Source organism: Oncorhynchus masou, chromosome 24 (assembly GCF_036934945.1).
Source record: "Oncorhynchus masou masou isolate Uvic2021 chromosome 24, UVic_Omas_1.1, whole genome shotgun sequence".
NCBI classification, from domain to species: domain Eukaryota; kingdom Metazoa; phylum Chordata; class Actinopteri; order Salmoniformes; family Salmonidae; genus Oncorhynchus; species Oncorhynchus masou.
Genome location: NC_088235.1, coordinates 116,578,181 through 116,600,298, shown reverse-complemented (window position 1 = coordinate 116,600,298; position 22,118 = coordinate 116,578,181). Strand labels below are relative to the sequence as shown.

The 22,118-nt window shown below is 42.8% G+C and overlaps 1 protein-coding gene across 1 annotated transcript in view; it reads right to left on the bottom strand.

The window, feature by feature from the left end:
- Positions 1-22,118, bottom strand: part of LOC135513319 (gamma-aminobutyric acid receptor subunit gamma-3) — a 445,846-nt gene that overhangs the window by 306,512 nt on the left and 117,216 nt on the right. Inside the window, exon 3 of the mRNA XM_064936236.1 lies at positions 13,347-13,414. Coding sequence (XP_064792308.1) covers positions 13,347-13,414 — 68 coding nt within the window. The remainder of the gene's footprint in view (positions 1-13,346; positions 13,415-22,118) is intronic.

The following is a 22,118-nucleotide window of genomic DNA, read 5'->3' as shown; positions in this document are numbered from 1 at the left end:
GTAGGCTAGTTGAGAACACCTTTATTTAACCAGGTAGGCTAGTTGAGAACACCTTTATTTCACCAGGTAGGCTAGTTGAGAACACCTTTATTTCTCCAGGTAGGCTAGTTGAGAACACCTTTATTTAACCAGGTAGGCTAGTTGAGAACACCTTTATTTCACCAGGTAGGCTAGTTGAGAAGACCTTTATTTAACCAGGTAGGCTAGTTGAGAACACCTTTATTTAACCAGGTAAGCTGGTTGAGAACACCTTTATTTTACCAGGTAGGCTGGTTGAGAACACCTTTATTTAACCAGGTAGGCTGGTTGAGAACACCTTTATTTCACCAGGTAGGCTAGTTGAGAACACCTTTATTTAACCAGGTAGGCTAGTTGAGAACACCTTTATTTCACCAGGTAGGCTAGTTGAGAACACCTTTATTTAACCAGGTAGGCTAGTTGAGAACACCTTTATTTAACCAGGTAGGCTAGTTGAGAACACATTTATTTCACCAGGTAGGCTAGTTGAGAACACCTTTATTTCTCCAGGTAGGCTAGTTGAGAACACCTTTATTTAACCAGGTAGGCTAGTTGAGAACACCTTTATTTCACCAGGTACGCTAGTTGAGAAGACCTTTATTTAACCAGTTAGGCTAGTTGAGAACTCCTTTATTTAACCATGTAGGCTAGTTGAGAACACCCTTATTTAATCTGGTAGTCTAGTTGAGAACACCTTTATTTCACCAGGTAGGCTAGTTGAGAACACCTTTATTTAACCAGGTAGGCTAGTTGAGAACACCTTTCTTTAACCAGATAGGCTGGTTGAGAACACCTTTATTTAACCAGGTAGGCTAGTTGAGAACACCTTTATTTAATCTGGTAGGCTAGTTAAGAACACCCTTATTTAATCTGGTAGTCTAGTTGAGAACACCTTTATTTCACCAGGTAGGCTAGTTGAGAACACCTTTATTTAACCAGGTAGGCTATTTGAGAACACCTTTCTTTAACCAGGTAGGCTGGTTGAGAACACCTTTATTTAACCAGGTAGGCTAGTTGAGAAAACCTTTATTTCACCAGGTAGGCTGGTTGAGAACACCTTTATTTAACCAGGTAGGCTAGTTGGGAACACCTTTATTTCACCAGGTAGGCTAGTTGAGAACACCTTTATTTCCCCAGGTAGGCTAGTTGAGAACACCTTTATTTAACCAGGTAGGCTAGTTGAGAACACCTTTATTTAACCAGGTAGGCTAGTTGAGAACACCTTTATTTCACCAGGTAGGCTAGTTGAGAACACCTTTATTTAATCGGGTAGGCTAGTTGAGAACACCCTTATTTAATCTGGTAGTCTAGTTGAGAACACCTTTATTTCACCAGGTAGGCTAGTTGAGAACACATTTATTTAACCAGGTAGGCTAGTTGAGAACACCTTTCTTTAACCAGGTAGGCTGGTTGAGAACACCTTTATTTAACCAGGTAGGCTAGTTGAGAACACCTTTATTTCACCAGGTAGGCTGGTTGAGAACACCTTTATTTAACCAGGTAGGCTAGTTGGGAACACCTTTATTTCACCAGGTAGGCTAGTTGAGAACACCTTTATTTCCCCAGGTAGACTAGTTGAGAACACCTTTATTTAACCAGGTAGGCTAGTTGAGAACACCTTTATTTCACCAGGTAGGCTAGTTGAGAACACCTTTATTTCACCAGGTAGGCTAGTTGAGAACACCTTTATTTCTCCAGGTAGGCTAGTTGAGAACACCTTTATTTAACCAGGTAGGCTAGTTGAGAACACCTTTATTTAACCAGGTAGGCTGGTTGAGAACACCTTTATTTAACCAGGTAGGCTGGTTGAGAACACCTTTATTTAACCAGGTAGGCTGGTTGAGAACACCTTTATTTAACCAGGTAGGCTAGTTGAGAACACCTTTATTTAACCAGGTAGGCTGGTTGAGAACACCTTTATTTAACCAGGTAGGCTGTTTGAGAACACCTTAGGTAGGCTAGTTGAGAACACATTTATTTAACCAGGTAGGCTCTTTGAGAACACCTTTATTTAACCAGGTAGGCTAGTTGAGAACACCTTTCTTTCACCAGGTAGGCTAGTTGAGAACACCTTTATTTAACAAGGTAGGCTAGTTGAGAACACCTTTCTTTAACCAGGTAGGCTAGTTGAGAACACCTTTATTTCACCAGGTAGGCTAGTTGAGAACACCTTTATTTAACCATGTAGGCTAGTTGAGAACACCCTTATTTAATCTGGTAGTCTAGTTGAGAACACCTTTATTTCACCAGGTAGGCTAGTTGAGAACACCTTTCTTTAACCAGGTAGGCTGGTTGAGAACACCTTTATTTAACCAGGTAGGCTAGTTGAGAACACCTTTATTTAATCTGGTAGTCTAGTTGAGAACACCTTTATTTAACCAGGTAGGCTAGTTGAGAACAAGTTCCCTTTTGCAACTGCGACCTGGCCAAGATAAAGCGTAGCAATTTGACACATACAACAACACAGAGTTACACATGGAGTAAAACAAACATACAGTCAATAATACAGTAGAAAAAAATAAAAAAAGTATATGTACAGTGAGTGCAAATGAGGTCAAATTAGGAAGTTAAGGAACTAAATTAGCCATGGTGGCGAAGTAATTACAATATAGCAATTAAACACTGGAACGGTAGATCGGCAGAAGATGCATGTGCAGGTTGAGATACTGGAGTGCAAAGGAGCAAAATAAATAAATGAATAAATTCCAGTATGGGGATGAGGTAGGTAGATAGATGGGCTGTTTACAGATGGCCTATGTACAGGTGCAGTGATCTGTAAACTGCTCTGACAGCTGGTGCTTAAAGTTAGTGAGGGAGATAGGAGTCTCCAGCTTCAGAGATTTTTGCAATTTGTTCCAGTCATGGGCAGCAGGGAACTGGAAGGAAAGACAACCAAAGGAGGAATTGGCTTTGGAGTGACCAGTGAAATATACCTGCTGGAGTGCGTGCTACGAGTGGGTGCTGCTATGGTGACCAGCGAGCTCAGATAAGGCCCCCGCCTTTACCTAGCAGAGACTTGTAGATAACCTGTAGCCAGTAGGTTTGGTGACGAGTATGAAGCGAGGGCCAACCAACGAGAGCGTACAGGTCACAGTGGTGGGTAGTATATGGGGCTTTGTGGATGGCACTGTGATAGACTGCATCCAATTTGTTGAGTAGTGTTGGAGGCTATTTTATAGATGACATCACCGAAGTCGAGGATCGGTAGGACGGTCAGTTTTATGAGGGTATGTATGCCAGCATGAGTGAAGGATGCTTTGTTGAGATATAGGAAGCCGATTCTATATTTAATTTTGGATTGGAGATGCTTAATGTGAGTCTGGAAGGAGAGTTTACAGTCTAACCAGACACCCAGGTATTTGTAGTTGTCCACGTAATCTAAGTCAGAACCGTCCAGAGTAGTGATGCTGGACGTGCGGGCAGGTGCAGGCAGTGATCGATTGAATAGCATGCATTCAGTTTTACTTGCGTTTAAGATGTATGGGGCTTTGGTGACAAAATCTTTCCCAGTTCTAAATTGCACCCTGGTCAGAATTAGTGCACTATATCATAGGAGGATTGGGAAAGATTGGCTCATAGTCCGGAACAGAATATATGGAACGATATTTAACACATCAAACACATGGTTTCCATGTATTTAATACCATTCCATTCACTCCATTCCAGACATTACTATGAGCCGTCCTCCCCTCAGCATCCTCCTATGATTTAGTGCACTAATTCTGACCAGGGCACATAGAGCTATGGGCACTGGTCAAAAGTAGTGCACTATATAGGGAATAGGGTACCAGCCCTGGTCAAAAGTAGTGCACTATAAAGGGAATAGGGTGCCATTTAGAACGTAGTCACGGACTCCATATTCACTTAACCAGCGGGGAATATTAAACCTAAATAGCTTTCCTTAAAGCCATATTTACCATGATAGAGCTATGCAGCAGGGATCCTACCCCCTGGGGAAACACAGGACCAATCTGACAGTGATTAGTTGGGAAGCATAGTGTACATACCAAATTACAGAAAGCTATTAACAATGCTAACCCAGTGAAACTACCCCTACGTGCCTCTGAATAATAATTTATTGTTCAGTCAATTGTCAGTAAATTATCGTTTTAATATTCAATGTCCATCACAATCAAATCATGTTTTTTATATCACTAAAATCAGTGGCTTGTTTTGAGCAACTGTAAAGGAGGGAGGGAAGAGGTAGACAGTCCATCCCACTCAAATCAGTGACTGACTAACTAGGTGACTGACTAACTAGGAAACAAACTAATCAACTTAACCCCAGGCAGAAACTACAAAATGCATGAGAGAGTGAGAGAGAGATTGGGTGACATACCACAGTGACATCACAGCAGAAAGATGTGTGACCTGTTGCCACAAGAAAACCAGTGAAGAACAAACACCATTGTAAATACAACCCATATTTATGTTAATTCATTTTCCCTTTTGTTCTATTTGCACATCATTACAACACTGTATATAGACATAATAAATAAAATACTTTTCTTTCTTCTTTTGGATCTTTTGTAAGAGTAATGTTTACTATTGTTTATTATCCATTTTACTTGCTTTGGCAATGTCAACATATGTTTAACTGCCAATAACGCCCTTAAATTGAATTGGAATTGAGAGCGAGAGAGACAGAGAGACCTTTTCCAAAACACATAGTGTCTAAACTTTGGTGCCCAAACAACCAGCGCACCCTATACCTTCTGTCTGAGGGCCAACTAGGTTCACCCAGCCACATAATAATATACCCAGCGCAGCCTAGACCTTCTGTCTGAGGACCAACTAGGTTCACCTAGCCACATAATAATACACCCAGGCACAAACAACCTGAGAACACAGCAGGAAAGGGTGTCCACAGCACTAAAGGGAGTGATTGAAAAAGCTTCTTCTACTTTCCCCGACGCACAGTTATCTCCACCCTGCTACCATAAGGCAGATAACCCCCCCCCCCCCGGACCAACACATAGAGGACACACACCGAGATGACTTAAATCCACAACCTCACATACGCCCAGGCCGTGAGAAGGCAAACAGGCCCAACCCCAACTCTTAAACTAGTCCAAGCCAATGGCATGTACCAGATGCTCAGCAGGCTCTGCTCACACTTACTGGTCTGAGGCCAAACCCCACAACTCACAACATTGGACACTATGGAACACAAAGCCTTCATTATCTCATCATGGAATATCCCAGGTCTGAGGTCATCTGCCTTTGGACCTAAAGAGCAGGAACCTGGACTTCACCAAATAAATCGGAACTACGGACATTGTACTTATTGTATATTTCTACAAGAAACATGGTTTAGAGAAGATAGACCCACTGGTTGCCCTCTAGGTTACAGAGAGCTGGTTGTCCCATCCACCAAACTTGTGTGAAACAGGGAAGGGTCTCAGGGGGTATGCTAATTTGGTATAGAGCAGACCTAACTCACTCCATTACATTAATCAAAACAGGAACATTTCACATTTGGCTAGAAATTCAAAAGGACATTATTTCAACAGAGAAAAATGTCCTCCTGTGTGCTACCTATATCCCCCCACTAGAATCCCCATACTTCAATGAAGACAGCTTCCTACAGTATATCCCCCCACTTTAATGAAGACAGCTTCTCCAAATGAACCATTTCCAGGCCCAGGGACATGTACGAGTCTGTGGCGACCTAAATGTATTCATTTATTTATAAAAACATGTATGTAACCTTTATTTAACTAGGCAAGTCAGCTCAGAACAAACGTCTTATTTACAACGACGGCCTACCAAAAGGCCTCCTGCAGGGACGGGTAGGGATGAAAAGGACCAAACATCACGACCAGAGAGAACACAACACTGCATTTTAAAACAAACAAACTATACCGTGCTGCAGGAGGGACTGGTGCACTTCACAAAATAGATGGCATCATTAGGAACTAAAATGATGAGAATATATTGAAGCAACATCTCAAGACATTGGTCAGGAAGTTAAAGCTCGGTTGCAAATGGGTCTTCCAAATGTTAAAGTAGAGGTTCTGTGTCCTCATCATCCTCTCCTGTTAAAGTAGAGGTTCTGTGTCCTCATCACAACATCATCCTCTCCTGTTAAAGTAGAGGTTCTGTGTCCTCATCATCCTCTCCAGTTAAAGTAGAGGTTCTCTGTCCTCATCATAACATCATCCTCTCCTGTTAAAGTGGAGGTTCTCTGTCCTCATCATAACATCATCCCCTCCTGTTAAAGTAGAGGTTCTCTGTCCTTATCATAACATCATCCTCTCCTGTTAAAGTAGAGGTTCTCTGTCCTTATCATAACATCATCCTCTCCTGTTAAAGTGGAGGTTCTCTGTCCTCATCATAACATCATCCTCTCCTGTTAAAGTAGAGGTTCTCTGTCTGTATCATAACACAACATCATCCTCTCCTGTTAAAGTAGAGGTTATCTGTCCTCATCATAACATCATCCTCTCCTGTTAAAGTAGAGGTTCTCTGTCCTCATCATCCTCTCCTGTTAAAGTAGAGGTTCTCTGTCCTCATCATAACATCATCCTCTCCTGTTAAAGTAGAGGTTCTCTGTCCTCATCATCCTCTCCTGTTAAAGTAGAGGTTCTCTGTCCTCATCATAACATCATCCTCTCCTGTTAAAGTAGAGGTTCTAAGTCCTCATCATAACATCATCCTTTCCTGTTAAAGTAGAGGTTCTGTGCCCTCATCATTCTCTCCTGTTCCATTAACAACAGATTACTGCAGATGGTAGTCAGACTACATCTCATTATCAGTAGTGTTGCTCCCTCCTCAGAGCAGATGGTAGTCAGACTACATCTCATTATCAGCAGTATCTCTCCCTCCTCAGAGCAGATGGTAGTCAGACTACACCTCATTATCAGCAGTATCTCTCCCTCCTCAGAGCAGATGGTAGTCAGACTACACCTCATTATCAGCAGTATCACTCCCTCCTCAGAGCAGATGGTAGTCAGACTACACCTCATTATCAGCAGTATCTCTCCCTCCTCAGAGCAGATGGTAGTCAGACTACATCTCATTATCAGTAGTATCTCTCCCTCCTCAGAGCAGATTGTAGTCAGACTACACCTCATTATTAGTAGTGTTGCTCCCTCCTCAGAGCAGATGGTAGTCAGACTACACCTCATTATCAGCAGTATCTCTCCCTCCTCAGAGCAGATGGTAGTCAGACTACACCTCATTATCAGCAGTATCTCTCCCTCCTCAGAGCAGATGGTAGTCAGACTACACCTCATTATCAGTAGTGTTGCTCCTCCTCAGAGCAGATGGTAGTCAGACTACACCTCATTATCAGCAGTATCTCTCCCTCCTCAGAGCAGATGGTAGTCAGACTACACCTCATTATCAGTAGTGTTGCTCCCTCCTCAGAGCAGATGGTAGTCAGACTACACCTCATTATCAGCAGTATCTCTCCCTCCTCAGAGCAGATGGTAGTCAGACTACACCTCATTATCAGTAGTGTTGCTCCCTCCTCAGAGCAGATGGTAGTCAGACTACATCTCATTATCAGCAGTATCTCTCCCTCCTCAGAGCAGATGGTAGTCAGACTACACCTCATTATCAGCAGTATCTCTCCCTCCTCAGAGCAGATGGTAGTCAGACTACACCTCATTATCAGTAGTGTTGCTCCCTCCTCAGAGCAGATGGTAGTCAGACTACATCTCATTATCAGCAGTATCTCTCCCTCCTCAGAGCAGATGGTAGTCAGACTACATCTCATTATCAGTAGTGTTGCTCCCTCCTCAGAGCAGATGGTAGTCAGACTACATCTCATTATCAGCAGTATCTCTCCCTCCTCAGAGCAGATTGTAGTCAGACTACACCTCATTATTAGTAGTGTTTCTCCCTCCTCAGAGCAGATGGTAGTCAGACTACATCTCATTATCAGTAGTGTTGCTTCCTCCTCAGAGCAGATGGTAGTCAGACTACATCTCATTATCAGCAGTATCTCTCCCTCCTCAGAGCAGATGGTAGTCAGACTACATCTCATTATCAGCAGTATCTCTCCCTCCTCAGAGCAGATGGTAGTCAGACTACACCTCATTATCAGTAGTGTTGCTCCCTCCTCAGAGCAGATGGTAGTCAGACTACACCTCATTATCAGCAGTATCTCTCCCTCCTCAGAGCAGATGGTAGTCAGACTACATCTCATTATCAGCAGTATCTCTCCCTCCTCAGAGCAGATGGTAGTCAGACTACACCTCATTATCAGCAGTATCTCTCCCTCCTCAGAGCAGATGGTAGTCAGACTACACCTCATTATCAGCAGTATCTCTCCCTCCTCAGAGCAGATGGTAGTCAGACTACATCTCATTATCAGCAGTATCTCTCCCTCCTCAGAGCAGATGGTAGTCAGACTACATCTCATTATCAGCAGTATCTCTCCCTCCTCAGAGCAGATGGTAGTCAGACTACACCTCATTATCAGCAGTATCTCTCCCTCCTCAGAGCAGATGGTAGTCAGACTACACCTCATTATCAGCAGTATCACTCCCTCCTCAGAGCAGATGGTAGTCAGACTACACCTCATTATCAGCAGTATCTCTCCCTCCTCAGAGCAGATGGTAGTCAGACTACATCTCATTATCAGTAGTATCTCTCCCTCCTCAGAGCAGATTGTAGTCAGACTACACCTCATTATTAGTAGTGTTGCTCCCTCCTCAGAGCAGATGGTAGTCAGACTACACCTCATTATCAGCAGTATCTCTCCCTCCTCAGAGCAGATTGTAGTCATACTACACCTCATTATTAGTAGTGTTGCTCCCTCCTCAGAGCAGATGGTAGTCAGACTACACCTCATTATCAGCAGTATCTCTCCCTCCTCAGAGCAGATGGTAGTCAGACTACACCTCATTATCAGTAGTGTTGCTCCCTCCTCAGAGCAGATGGTAGTCAGACTACACCTCATTATCAGCAGTATCTCTCCCTCCTCAGAGCAGATGGTAGTCAGACTACACCTCATTATCAGTAGTGTTGCTCCCTCCTCAGAGCAGATGGTAGTCAGACTACATCTCATTATCAGCAGTATCTCTCCCTCCTCAGAGCAGATGGTAGTCAGACTACACCTCATTATCAGCAGTATCTCTCCCTCCTCAGAGCAGATGGTAGTCAGACTACACCTCATTATCAGTAGTGTTGCTCCCTCCTCAGAGCAGATGGTAGTCAGACTACATCTCATTATCAGCAGTATCTCTCCCTCCTCAGAGCAGATGGTAGTCAGACTACATCTCATTATCAGTAGTGTTGCTCCCTCCTCAGAGCAGATGGTAGTCAGACTACATCTCATTATCAGCAGTATCTCTCCCTCCTCAGAGCAGATTGTAGTCAGACTACACCTCATTATTAGTAGTGTTTCTCCCTCCTCAGAGCAGATGGTAGTCAGACTACATCTCATTATCAGTAGTGTTGCTTCCTCCTCAGAGCAGATGGTAGTCAGACTACATCTCATTATCAGCAGTATCTCTCCCTCCTCAGAGCAGATGGTAGTCAGACTACATCTCATTATCAGCAGTATCTCTCCCTCCTCAGAGCAGATGGTAGTCAGACTACACCTCATTATCAGCAGTATCTCTCCCTCCTCAGAGCAGATGGTAGTCAGACTACACCTCATTATCAGCAGTATCTCTCCCTCCTCAGAGCAGATGGTAGTCAGACTACATCTCATTATCAGCAGTATCACTCCCTCCTCAGAGCAGATAGTAGTCAGACTACACCTCATTATCAGCAGTATCTCTCCCTCCTCAGAGCAGATGGTAGTCAGACTACACCTCATTATCAACAGTATCTCTCCCTCCTCAGAGCAGATGGTAGTCAGACTACACCTCATTATCAGCAGTATCACTCCCTCCTCAGAGCAGATAGTAGTCAGACTACACCTCATTATCAGCAGTATCTCTCCCTCCTCAGAGCAGATAGTAGTCAGACTACACCTCATTATCAGCAGTATCACTCCCTCCTCAAAGGAAGAGAGAGTTCCAGAACTCCACCAGAGATGAAGTTGCAACTGTCATCTCTCTAGCATTGCACTTCATCGTTTGTTTCCTTATAGAATCATAGCTGTGAGAAGGGTTCTGGTGGAACTGCGGCATACCTGATCAATGTAAATAAATGTTCTGCTGTTTGTTCACCATGAGAAGGCCTATAATTTATCCACAGAGGATAAACAGCTACCTTGAAGAAAAAAAAGCCTAGCTGTGGAGTGTAGCCCAATAACATAACAAGGCCAAGCCTACAGTCGGGAACGCGCAGAAGATCTGTCAGTGAACAACCAGCATGTAGCAAAATAGGCCTTTCACAATATTTCAAATAGTCTACAATAGAATGAAAACACAGGTTGGAAAGTAAATGGCTCCTGCTGAAAAGAGAAGACTAATCTGTCAGCTGCAGGCTTCCAAATATGTTTTTTTTTAAATACAACGAGAGAGAGAGGCTTTGGGCACGAGCGCATAGGCCATCACCAGCGAGTGAGCTGGGCATCAATGGGTGAGTCAGTGAAACTGGAAATCAAAATGAATCCTTAGGTTGGTAGGAACAAATCTAGCCTATTGCCATGTTATCTGATGATGTATGACTGAATGGAAACATCGAAAGTCCACCGAGTCTTTTCGCATCAAAAATATGAGGTTGCTTTGCTTACGTGCTGTAGGCAGCCATTACACAGGGGAGTGGCTACTATGACACCTTGACAGTCTTGTAGCCAATGAGATACACTTTCCAGGAATATGCAGTTGACCTGGGTGGGACAAAGCAAAGTCTAGAACCTTTTATGCGTAATGCGAACTATGTCTACCTGACTCAGAGACAAGACGCACCGAGCACGGGGAATTGAACCCCGTTCTCCTGCATGCCTGCATTCTCTAGTACAGACATTATTGAAGACAATCAAATGCTTCTCAAAGACGCCCTCTGGTGGTCAAATTAGCACTAAGCAGCATTAATGGTACCAGTGGTACCATCACAACACAGTTAGGTTGAGCCATCACAACACTGTTAGGTTTATCCATCACAACACTGTTAGGTTGAGAGATCACAACACAGTTATGTCTCCAGTAAGCTGTAAAGACACATCTCTGGGAGCTACAGTATAGCCTCTGGCCTGAGACACTTCTGGTTTATCCATGTCAGCATTTAAAGTTGGCCTTGTTATGACTTCATTGCCTTTAATTGCTTGGTAAAGCTGTCCATCTGATTAGTAAAGCTGTCCATCTGTTTGGTAAAGCTGTCCATCTGATTAGTAAAGCTGTCCATCTGTTTAGTAAAGCTGTCCATCTGATTAGTAAAGCTGTCCATCTGTTTAGTAAAGCTGTCCATCTGTTTAGTAAAGCTGTCCATCTGTTTGGTAAAGCTGTCCATCTGATTTATAAAGCTGTCCATCTGATTTATAAAGCTGTCCATTGGTTTAATAGAGCTGTCCATGGTGCACTATTCCCTACATACTACATTTCTTTAATTTGTGAACTGTTTTCCTTTCACACATTTGGTTTTCAAAAGAGAATTACGTTGTGACGACATGCCTATACTTTTCTTTGATGTTTTTTTTACAGAATTCATTTGGCAGAGTGACCAGACGGGAGCCACTCCTCCAGCCGTTTTGAGTTCGCCAAAAGGCACCTAAAGACTCTCAGACCATGAGAAACAAGATTGTTTGGTCTGATGAAACCAAGGTTGAACTCTTTGGCCTGAATGCCAAGCGTCACGTCTGGAGGAAACAGGGCACCATCCCTACGGTGAAGCACGGTGGTGGCAGCATCATGCTGTGGGGATGTTTTTCAGCGGCAGGGACTGGGAGACTAGTCAGGATCGAGGGAAAGATGAACGGAGCAAAGTACAGCGAGATCCTTGATGATAAACCAGCTCCAGAGCACACAATAAGAGTGGAGAAAATGAATCATAATAATGAATCATAATAATGTATCATAATAATGTATCATAATAATGTATCATAATAATGAATCATAATAATGAATCATAATAATGTATCATAATAATGTATCATAATAATGAATCATAATAATGTATCATAATAATGTATTATTCTGCTTGGAGTTGAGTGCTGTTTGTTGTGGATATGTTCTGTGTTTCACCACTGATATTCAGAACCAGCAATAACGGGTTAAATAGGCCTATCCAAAACTTTAACTCTTTCGGCACAGCGGCCCCACAAAAACCCTTTTCAGTGGGCTATTCAGTACAAATACATATATATGTGTATGTGGTATGTAATACATGGTATGTGGACACCTACTTGTTGAACGTTATATTCCAAAATCATTGGAATTAATATCCGATCCCCCCCTTTTTCAGATGGAAAAAAAAACATAGTCATGATTCATCTTACTATATTTCCTCATCTTCTGGGGGAACGGGACATCGCTCTAGCTAGCACTCTGCTTTTCAGCTGGAACTCAACGTAATGGTTATTTCCATGTAGTTAACCTTACGATAATCAATGGTCCACATATACGTGGACCCCCCCCCCAAGTCGTTTACACCAGCCATTGCTTGGTAACATTGGCAACCACCTCAATCCTCTTTTCAGCAGCATGTTTGTGGCACCTCCGTGGTTTGTGGGGTCAGGGAGCACAGTGTCAACGGGGGATGCGTCCATGTTTATTAGCTCCTGAGCTAAATCAAGAAAACCACTTCCTTGAACTGTGTGAAAGGGCTTAATATCCTGCTACAGAAAGCTACACATTTGTTTTTAGGTTCCTGATTTGACTTTAGCCAGTAACTGCCTTGGGGCAGAGAGAAATGATGTCATGCTTTGTTACAGACAGCTCCTGTTGCGCAGCGGCCGCTGCATCCTCGGTCCATGTGGCACTGGAGAGAGGAGGTGCTGGTTCTCTTGCTATCATATTTCAAAATCGAGGGGGGGGGGGGGGTTCGACACTTCACATGGCTTGTGGGCATCTTAGTTTCAGCAACTAAATCAAAAGATTTTCCAAAATGTCATTTGGGATTTTGAGTTTCAATTTCACTTCTTCCGTATCCATAGCGACGACTGCGACTAGTAGCTAGCATCAGCAACAACCACCAGACACACACACATGTTGTAGACTACATCACATCAGGAGAGGTGCACTGCTGGTGCAGCAGAGCAGGAGCAAACAGACACTGGTCCAGAAATCAAGTCATTTTTTTTATTTTTTATAAATGATACGCTAGCTAGTTATCGATGAAAAAACAGGCCCCACCCGGCCCTAACCGGGCACTGGTTGGGTAGCAGAGCTCTAGTGTGTGTGTGTGTGTGTGTGTGTGTGTACAGGCTCAACATTTCAATCTGCATTTAGCACAACAAATTATTATTAATATAATTATTATCATACCATATCTATGGATGACACCGGTCCAATGCTGTTCACATAGATGTCCACATCTATGACCGTTGGTTTAACTGCAAAGGGAAAGAGCATTTTAAGATTTAGCAATGGAACTCATTCACAAATTGATTCATTGATTAATTCATTCACACATTCACCCATCGCTTCATTCACACTTGTATTCATTAACTCACACGATCATTTATTAATTCATTCACGCTTTCATTAATGAATGAATTTACCACGGCCCCGTCATACCATATGTTGTCCATCATCGTTCCATAATTCTCCACAGATTCAAATATTGTAATTTTGTCAGTATGAGAGAAGTGGGTCTCGTAACTGACAAAATTACAATATTTTAAACTGTGGAGAATTATGGAATGATGATGGACAACCTATGGTATGTAGGGAGGACGGAGAGCAGGGAGAGCAGGGAGAGCTAAGAGAGTAGGGAGAGCTGGGAGAGCAGGGAGAGTAGCGAGAGCAGGGAGAGTAGGGAGAGCAGGGAGAGCAGGGAGAGCAGGGAGAGCAGGGAGAGTAGGGAGAGTAGCGAGAGCAGGGAGAGTAGGGAGAGCAGGGAGAGCAGGGAGAGTAGGGAGAGGTGGGAGAGCAGGGAGAGTAGGGAGAGCTGGGAGAGCTGGGAGATCTGGGAGTGCAGGGAGAGTAGGGAGAGCTGGGAGAGCAGGGAGAGTAGGGAGAGCTGGGAGAGGAGGGAGAGTAGGGAGAGCAGGGAGAGTAGGGAGAGCTGGGAGAGGAGGGAGAGTAGGGAGAACAGGGAGAGTAGGGAGAGCAGGGAGAGCTGGGAGAGTAGGGAGAGGTGGGAGAGCAGGGAGAGTAGGGAGAGCTGGGAGAGCTGGGAGAGCAGGGAGAGCTGGGAGAGCTGGGAGAGCAGGGAGAGCTGGGAGAGGAGGGAGAGCTGGGAGAGGTGGGAGAGCAGGGAGAGCTGGGAGAGCTGGGAGAGCTGGGAGAGCTGGGAGAGCTGGGAGAGTAGGGAGAGTAGAGAGAGTAGAGAGAGCTGGGAGGAAGAAGCAGTAGGGAGGAGGTAGAGAAGAGAGCAGGGAGGGGGAGAGTGGAGGCCCCGGCAGGGGGCCTTTTGCCTTTTGGAAGGATGTCAATGTAAATAAGAACTGGTTCTTAACTGACTTGCCTAATTAAATAAAGGTTAAATAAAAATAGAGAGCAGGAAGGATGGAAGAGGAGACAGGAATGAGAGCAGGGAGGAGGAAGAGGAGGGAAGAGGCAGGAACGAGAGTAGGAAGGAGGAGGGAGGAGGAAGAGGAGGGAAAAGGGAGGAACGAGAGGAGGGAGAGGAGAGAGGAGGGAAGAGGCAGGAACGAGAGGAGGGAGAGGAGAGAGGAGGGAGAAGAGGGAGATTTTCACCATCCCCATTCACTGTCAGGTCTACATATCAGGTCTACTGTTACATATCAGGTCTACTGTTACATATCAGGTCTACTGTTACATGTCAGGTCTACATGTCAGGTCTACTGTTACATATCAGGTCTACTGTTACATGTCAGGTCTACTGTTACATGTCAGGTCTACTGTTACATATCAGGTCTACTGTTACATGTCAGGTCTACTGTTACATGTCAGGTCTACTGTTACATGTCAGGTCTACTGTTACATATCAGGTCTACTGTTACATATCAGGTCTACTGTTACATGTCAGGTCTACTGTTACATATCAGGTCTACTGTTACATGTCAGGTCTACTGTTACATGTCAGGTCTACTGTTACATATCAGGTCTACTGTTACATGTCAGGTCTACTGTTACATATCAGGTCTACTGTTACATGTCAGGTCTACTGTTACATGTCAGGTCTACTGTTACATATCAGGTCTACTGTTACATGTCAGGTCTACTGTTACATGTCAGGTCTACTGTTACATATCAGGTCTACTGTTACATGTCAGGTCTACTGTTACATATCAGGTCTACTGTTACATGTCAGGTCTACATGTCAGGTCTACATGTCAGGTCTACTGTTACATGTCAGGTCTACTGTTACATATCAGGTCTACTGTTACATGTCAGGTCTACTGTTACATGTCAGGTCTACATGTCAGGTCTACATGTCAGGTCTACTGTTACATGTCAGGTCTACTGTTACATATCAGGTCTACTGTTACATGTCAGGTCTACTGTTACATATCAGGTCTACTGTTACATATCAGGTCTACTGTTACATGTCAGGTCTACTGTTACATATCAGGTCTACTGTTACATGTCAGGTCTACTGTTACATGTCAGGTCTACTGTTACATATCAGGTCTACTGTTACATGTCAGGTCTACTGTTACATATCAGGTCTACTGTTACATGTCAGGTCTACTGTTACATGTCAGGTCTACTGTTACATATCAGGTCTACTGTTACATGTCAGGTCTACTGTTACATATCAGGTCTACTGTTACATGTCAGTTCTACATGTCAGGTCTACATGTCAGGTCTACTGTTACATGTCAGGTCTACTGTTACATATCAGGTCTACTGTTACATGTCAGGTCTACTGTTACATGTCAGGTCTACATGTCAGGTCTACATGTCAGGTCTACTGTTACATGTCAGGTCTACTGTTACATATCAGGTCTACTGTTACATGTCAGGTCTACTGTTACATGTCAGGTCTACATGTCAGGTCTACTGTTACATGTCAGGTCTACTGTTACATATCAGGTCTACTGTTACATGTCAGGTCTACTGTTACATGTCAGGTCTACTGTTACATGTCAGGTCTACTGTTACATATCAGGTCTACTGTTACATATCAGGTCTACTGTTACATGTCAGGTCTACTGTTACATGTCAGGTCTACTGTTACATATCAGGTCTACTGTTACATATCAGGTCTACTGTTACATGTCAGGTCTACTGTTACATATCAGGTCTACTGTTACATGTCAGGTCTACTGTTACATATCAGGTCTACTGTTACATGTCAGGTCTACTGTTACATATCAGGTCTACTGTTACATATCAGGTCTACTGTTACATATCAGGTCTACTGTTACATGTCAGGTCTACTGTTACATGTCAGGTCTACTGTTACATATCAGGTCTACTGTTACATGTCAGGTCTACTGTTACATGTCAGGTCTACTGTTACATATCAGGTCTACTGTTACATATCAGGTCTACTGTTACATGTCAGGTCTACTGTTACATGTCAGGTCTATTGTTACATGTCAGGTCTACTGTTACATGTCAGGTCTACTGTTACATGTCAGGTCTATTGTTACATGTCAGGTCTACTGTTACATGTCAGGTCTACATGTCAGGTCTACTGTTACATATCAGGTCTATTGTTACAGGTCAGGTCTATTGTTACATGTCAGGTCTACTGTTACATGTCAGGTCTACTGTTACATATCAGGTCTACTGTTACATATCAGGTCTACATATCAGGTCTACTGTTACATGTCAGGTCTACATGTCAGGTCTACTGTTACATATCAGGTCTACTGTTACATGCCAGGTCTACTGTTACATGTCAGGTCTACTGTTACATGTCAGGTCTACTGTTACATATCAGGTCTACTGTTACATGTCAGGTCTACTGTTACATATCAGGTCTACTGTTACATATCAGGTCTACTGTTACATATCAGGTCTACTGTTACATGTCAGGTCTACTGTTACATGTCAGGTCTACATGTCAGGTCTACTGTTACATGTCAGGTCTACTGTTACATGTCAGGTCTACTGTTACATATCAGGTCTACTGTTACATGTCAGGTCTACTGTTACATATCAGGTCTACTGTTACATATCAGGTCTACTGTTACATATCAGGTCTACATATCAGGTCTACTGTTACATGTCAGGTCTACTGTTACATGTCAGGTCTACATGTCAGGTCTACTGTTACATGTCAGGTCTACTGTTACATGTCAGGTCTACTGTTACATGTCAGGTCTATTGTTACATGTCAGGTATATCAGGTCTACATATCAGGTCTACTGTTACATATCAGGTCTACTGTTACATATCAGGTCTATTGTTACATGTCAGGTCCACTGTTACATGTCAGGTCTACTGTTACATGTCAGGTCTACTGTAACATGTCAGGTCTACTGTTACATATCAGGTCTACTGTTACATATCAGGTCTACTGTTACATGTCAGGTCTACATGTCAGGTCTACTGTTACATATCAGGTCTACTGTTACATATCAGGTCTACATATCAGGTCTACTGTTACATGTCAGGTCTACTGTTACATGTCAGGTCTACATGTCAGGTCTACTGTTACATGTCAGGTCTACTGTTACATGTCAGGTCTATTGTTACATGTCAGGTCTACTGTTACATGTCAGGTCTACATGTCAGGTCTACTGTTACATATCAGGTCTACTGTTACATATCAGGTCTATTGTTACATGTCAGGTCTACTGTTACATATCAGGTCTACTGTTACATGTCAGGTCTACTGTTACATGTCAGGTCTACTGTTACATATCAGGTCTACTGTTACATGTCAGGCCTACTGTTACATGTCAGGTCTACTGTTACATATCAGGTCTACTGTTACATATCAGGTCTATTGTTACATGTCAGGTCTACTGTTACATATCAGGTCTACTGTTACATGTCAGGTCTACTGTTACATGTCAGGTCTACTGTTACATATCAGGTCTACTGTTACATGTCAGGTCTACTGTTACATGTCAGGTCTACTGTTACATATCAGGTCTATTGTTACATGTCAGGTCTACTGTTACATGTCAGGTCTACTGTTACATGTCAGGTCTACTGTTACATGTCAGGTCTACTGTTACATATCAGGTCTACTGTTACATATCAGGTCTACTGTTACATGTCAGGTCTACTGTTACATATCAGGTCTACATGCCAGGTCTACTGTTACATGTCAGGTCTGCTGTTACATGGGGCGGCAGGTAGCCTAGTGTTTAGAGCGTTAGGCCAGTAACCGAAAGGTTTTCTATCGAATCTCCGAGTTGACAACCACTACACTACTACCACTACTCTACAATAGATTAAGTGTGTTCCCTCAGACCACTACTCTACAATACATTAAGTGTGTTCCCTCAGACCACTACTCTACAATACATTAAGTGTGTTCCCTCAGACCACTACTCTACTACCACATATCTACAATACATTAAGTGTGTTCCCTCAGACCACATATCTACAATACATTACGTGTGTTCCCTCAGACCACTACTCTACAATACATTAAGTGTATTCCCACAGACCACTACTCTACAATACATTAAGTGTGTTCCCTCAGACCACTACTCTACAATACATTAAGTGTGTTCCCTCAGACCACTACTCTACAATACATTAAGTGTGTTTCCTCAGACCACTACTCTACTACCACATATCTACAATACATTAAGTGTGTTCCCTCAGACCACTACTCTACTACCACATATCTACAATACATTAAGTGTGTTCCCTCAGACCACTACTCTACTACCACATATCTACAATACATTAAGTGTGTTCCCTCAGACCACTACTCTACAATACATTAAGTGTGTTCCCACAGACCACTACTCTACAATACATTAAGTGTGTTCCCTCAGACCACTACTCTACTATACATTAAGTGTGTTCCCTCAGACCACTACTCTACTATACATTAAGTGTGTTCCCTCAGACCACTAATCTACAATACATTAAGTGTGTTCCCTCAGACCACTACTCTACAATACATTAAGTGTGTTCCCTCAGACCACTACTCTACTATACATTAAGTGTGTTCCCTCAGACCACTACTCTACTACCACATATCTACAATAGATTAAGTGTGTTCCCTCAGACCACTACTCTACAATACATTAAGTGTGTTCCATCAGGCCACTACTCTACTACCACATATCTACTATACATTAAGTGTGTTCCCTCAGACCACTACTCTACAGTACATTAAGTGTGTTCCCTCAGACCACTACTCTACAATACATTAAGTGTGTTACCTCAGACCACTACTCTACTACCACATATCTACAATACATTAAGTGTGTTCCCTCAGACCACTACTCTACAATACATTAAGTGTGTTACCTCAGACCACTACTTTACTACCACATATCTACAATAGATTAAGTGTGTTCCCTCAGACCACTACTCTACTACCACATATCTACAATACATTAAGTGTGTTACCTCAGACCACTACTCTACTACCACATATCTACAATACATTAAGTGTGTTCCATCAGACCACTACTCTACAATACATTAAGTGTGTTACCTCAGACCACTACTCTACTACCACATATCTACTATACATTAAGTGTGTTCCCTCAGACCACTACTCTACAATACATTAAGTGTGTTCCCTCAGACCACTACTTTACTACCACATATCTACAATACATTAAGTGTGTTCCCTCAGGCCAATACTCTACAATACATTAAGTGTGTTACCTCAGACCACTCCTCTACAATACGTTAAGTGTGTTCCCTCAGGCCAATACTCTACAATACATTAAGTCTGTTACCTCAGACCACTACTCTACAATACATTAAGTGTGTTACCTCAGACCACTACTCTACAATACATTAAGTGTGTTCCCTCAGACCACTACTTTACTACCACATATCTACAATACATTAAGTGTGTTCCCTCAGGCCAATACTCTACAATACATTAAGTGTGTTACCTCAGACCACTCCTCTACAATACGTTAAGTGTGTTCCCTCAGGCCAATACTCTACAATACATTAAGTCTGTTACCTCAGACCACTACTCTACAATACATTAAGTGTGTTACCTCAGACCACTACTCTACAATACATTAAGTCTGTTACCTCAGACCACTACTCTACAATACATTAAGTGTGTTCCCTCAGACCACTACTCTACAATACATTAAGTGTGTTCCATCAGACCACTACTCTACTACCACATATCTACAATACATTAAGTGTGTTCCCTCAGACCACTACTCTACAATACATTAAGTGTGTTCCCTCAGACCACTACTCTACAATACATTAAGTGTGTTCCCTCAGACCACTACTCTACAATACATTAAGTGTGTTCCCTCAGACCACTACTCTACAATACATTAAGTGTGTTCCCTCAGGCCAATACTCTACAATACATTAAGTGTGTTCCCTCAGACCACTACTCTACAATACATTAAGTGTGTTACCTCAGACCACTCCTCTACACTACATTAAGTGTGTTCCCTCAGACCACTCCTCTACAATACATTAAGTGTGTTACCTCAGACCACTACTCTACTACCACATATCTACTATACATTAAGTGTGTTCCCTCAGGCCACTACTCTACAATACATTAAGTGTGTTCCCTCAGACCACTACTCTACAATACATTAAGTGTGTTCCCTCAGGCCAATACTCTACAATACATTAAGTGTGTTACCTCAGACCACTACTCTACAATACATTAAGTGTGTTCCATCAGACCACTACTCTACTACCACATATCTACAATACATTAAGTGTGTTCCCTCAGGCCAATACTCTACAATACATTAAGTGTGTTACCTCAGACCACTACTCTACAATACATTAAGTGTGTTACCTCAGACCACTCCTCTACACTACATTAAGTGTGTTCCATCAGACCACTACTCTACTACCACATATCTACTATACATTAAGTGTGTTCCCTCAGACCACTCCTCTACAATACATTAACTTCTCTAGGGTAGGGGGCAGCATTCTGAATTTTGGATGAATAGCGTTCCCAAATTAAACGGCCTGATACCCCGAAAAGATATGATATGCATATAACTGGTAGATTTGAAAAACCCATTCAGGAAGTAGTTTTGTTGTTGTAGTTTTCTATGAAATGCCATTACAGTATCCATTGACTTTGGACTCATACTGCAGTTCCTATGCCTTCCACTAGATGTCAACAGTCATTAGAATTCTTTGCAGACTTGTATTCTGATAAATGAGGGAGTTAGAGCAGTCTGAATGAGTGGACCCTGACGTGTCACAAAGCTTTTCCCAATCCCGAGAGAGTGCATTTCTTGTCTGCCTTTTATTTTGACGAGGTTATTGTCCGGTAGAAATATTATAGATATACCAGAAACAATAACAGAAAATGCCGTTTACACCATTAGATGACTTTCAGGTAATTATCAAAAATGATCCAATACATGTACACAGGAGTTAGTCTTTACACATGACCAACAATACCTAAGAGTTTTCAATGACACCTGTTCTAGCTTTCAGTACTCATTGGAAACCAGCCCTCTTCTCTCCACCAGTTGGATGGCGGCTCTGAGCCTAATTGGATTTACTAGGACAGATGTTCTGAATCATCAGGAAACTCCCATTACCAGCACACAACTTCCAGGCGTTGATTCTATTCGAGGCAAGCAACACTGACACATGCATGAGAGCATCAGCTGTTCCGGACGTCTGTGTGATCACGCTCTCCGCAGCCGATGTGAGGAAGACCTTTAAACAGGTCAACATTCACAATGTGTGATCATGCAGCCGATGTGAGTAAGACCTTTAAACAGGTCAACATTCACAATGTGTGATCATGCAGCCGATGTGAGTAAGACCTTTAAACAGGTCAACATTCACAATGTGTGATCATGCAGCCGATGTGAGTAAGACCTTTAAACAGGTCAACATTCACAATGTGTGATCATGCAGCCGATGTGAGTAAGACCTTTAAACAGGTCAACATTCACAAGTCCGCAGGGCCAGACGGATTACCAGGACGTGTACTCCGAGCATGCGCTGACCAACTGGCAAGTGTCTTCACTGACATGTTCAACCTTTCCCTGAACCAGTCTGTAATAC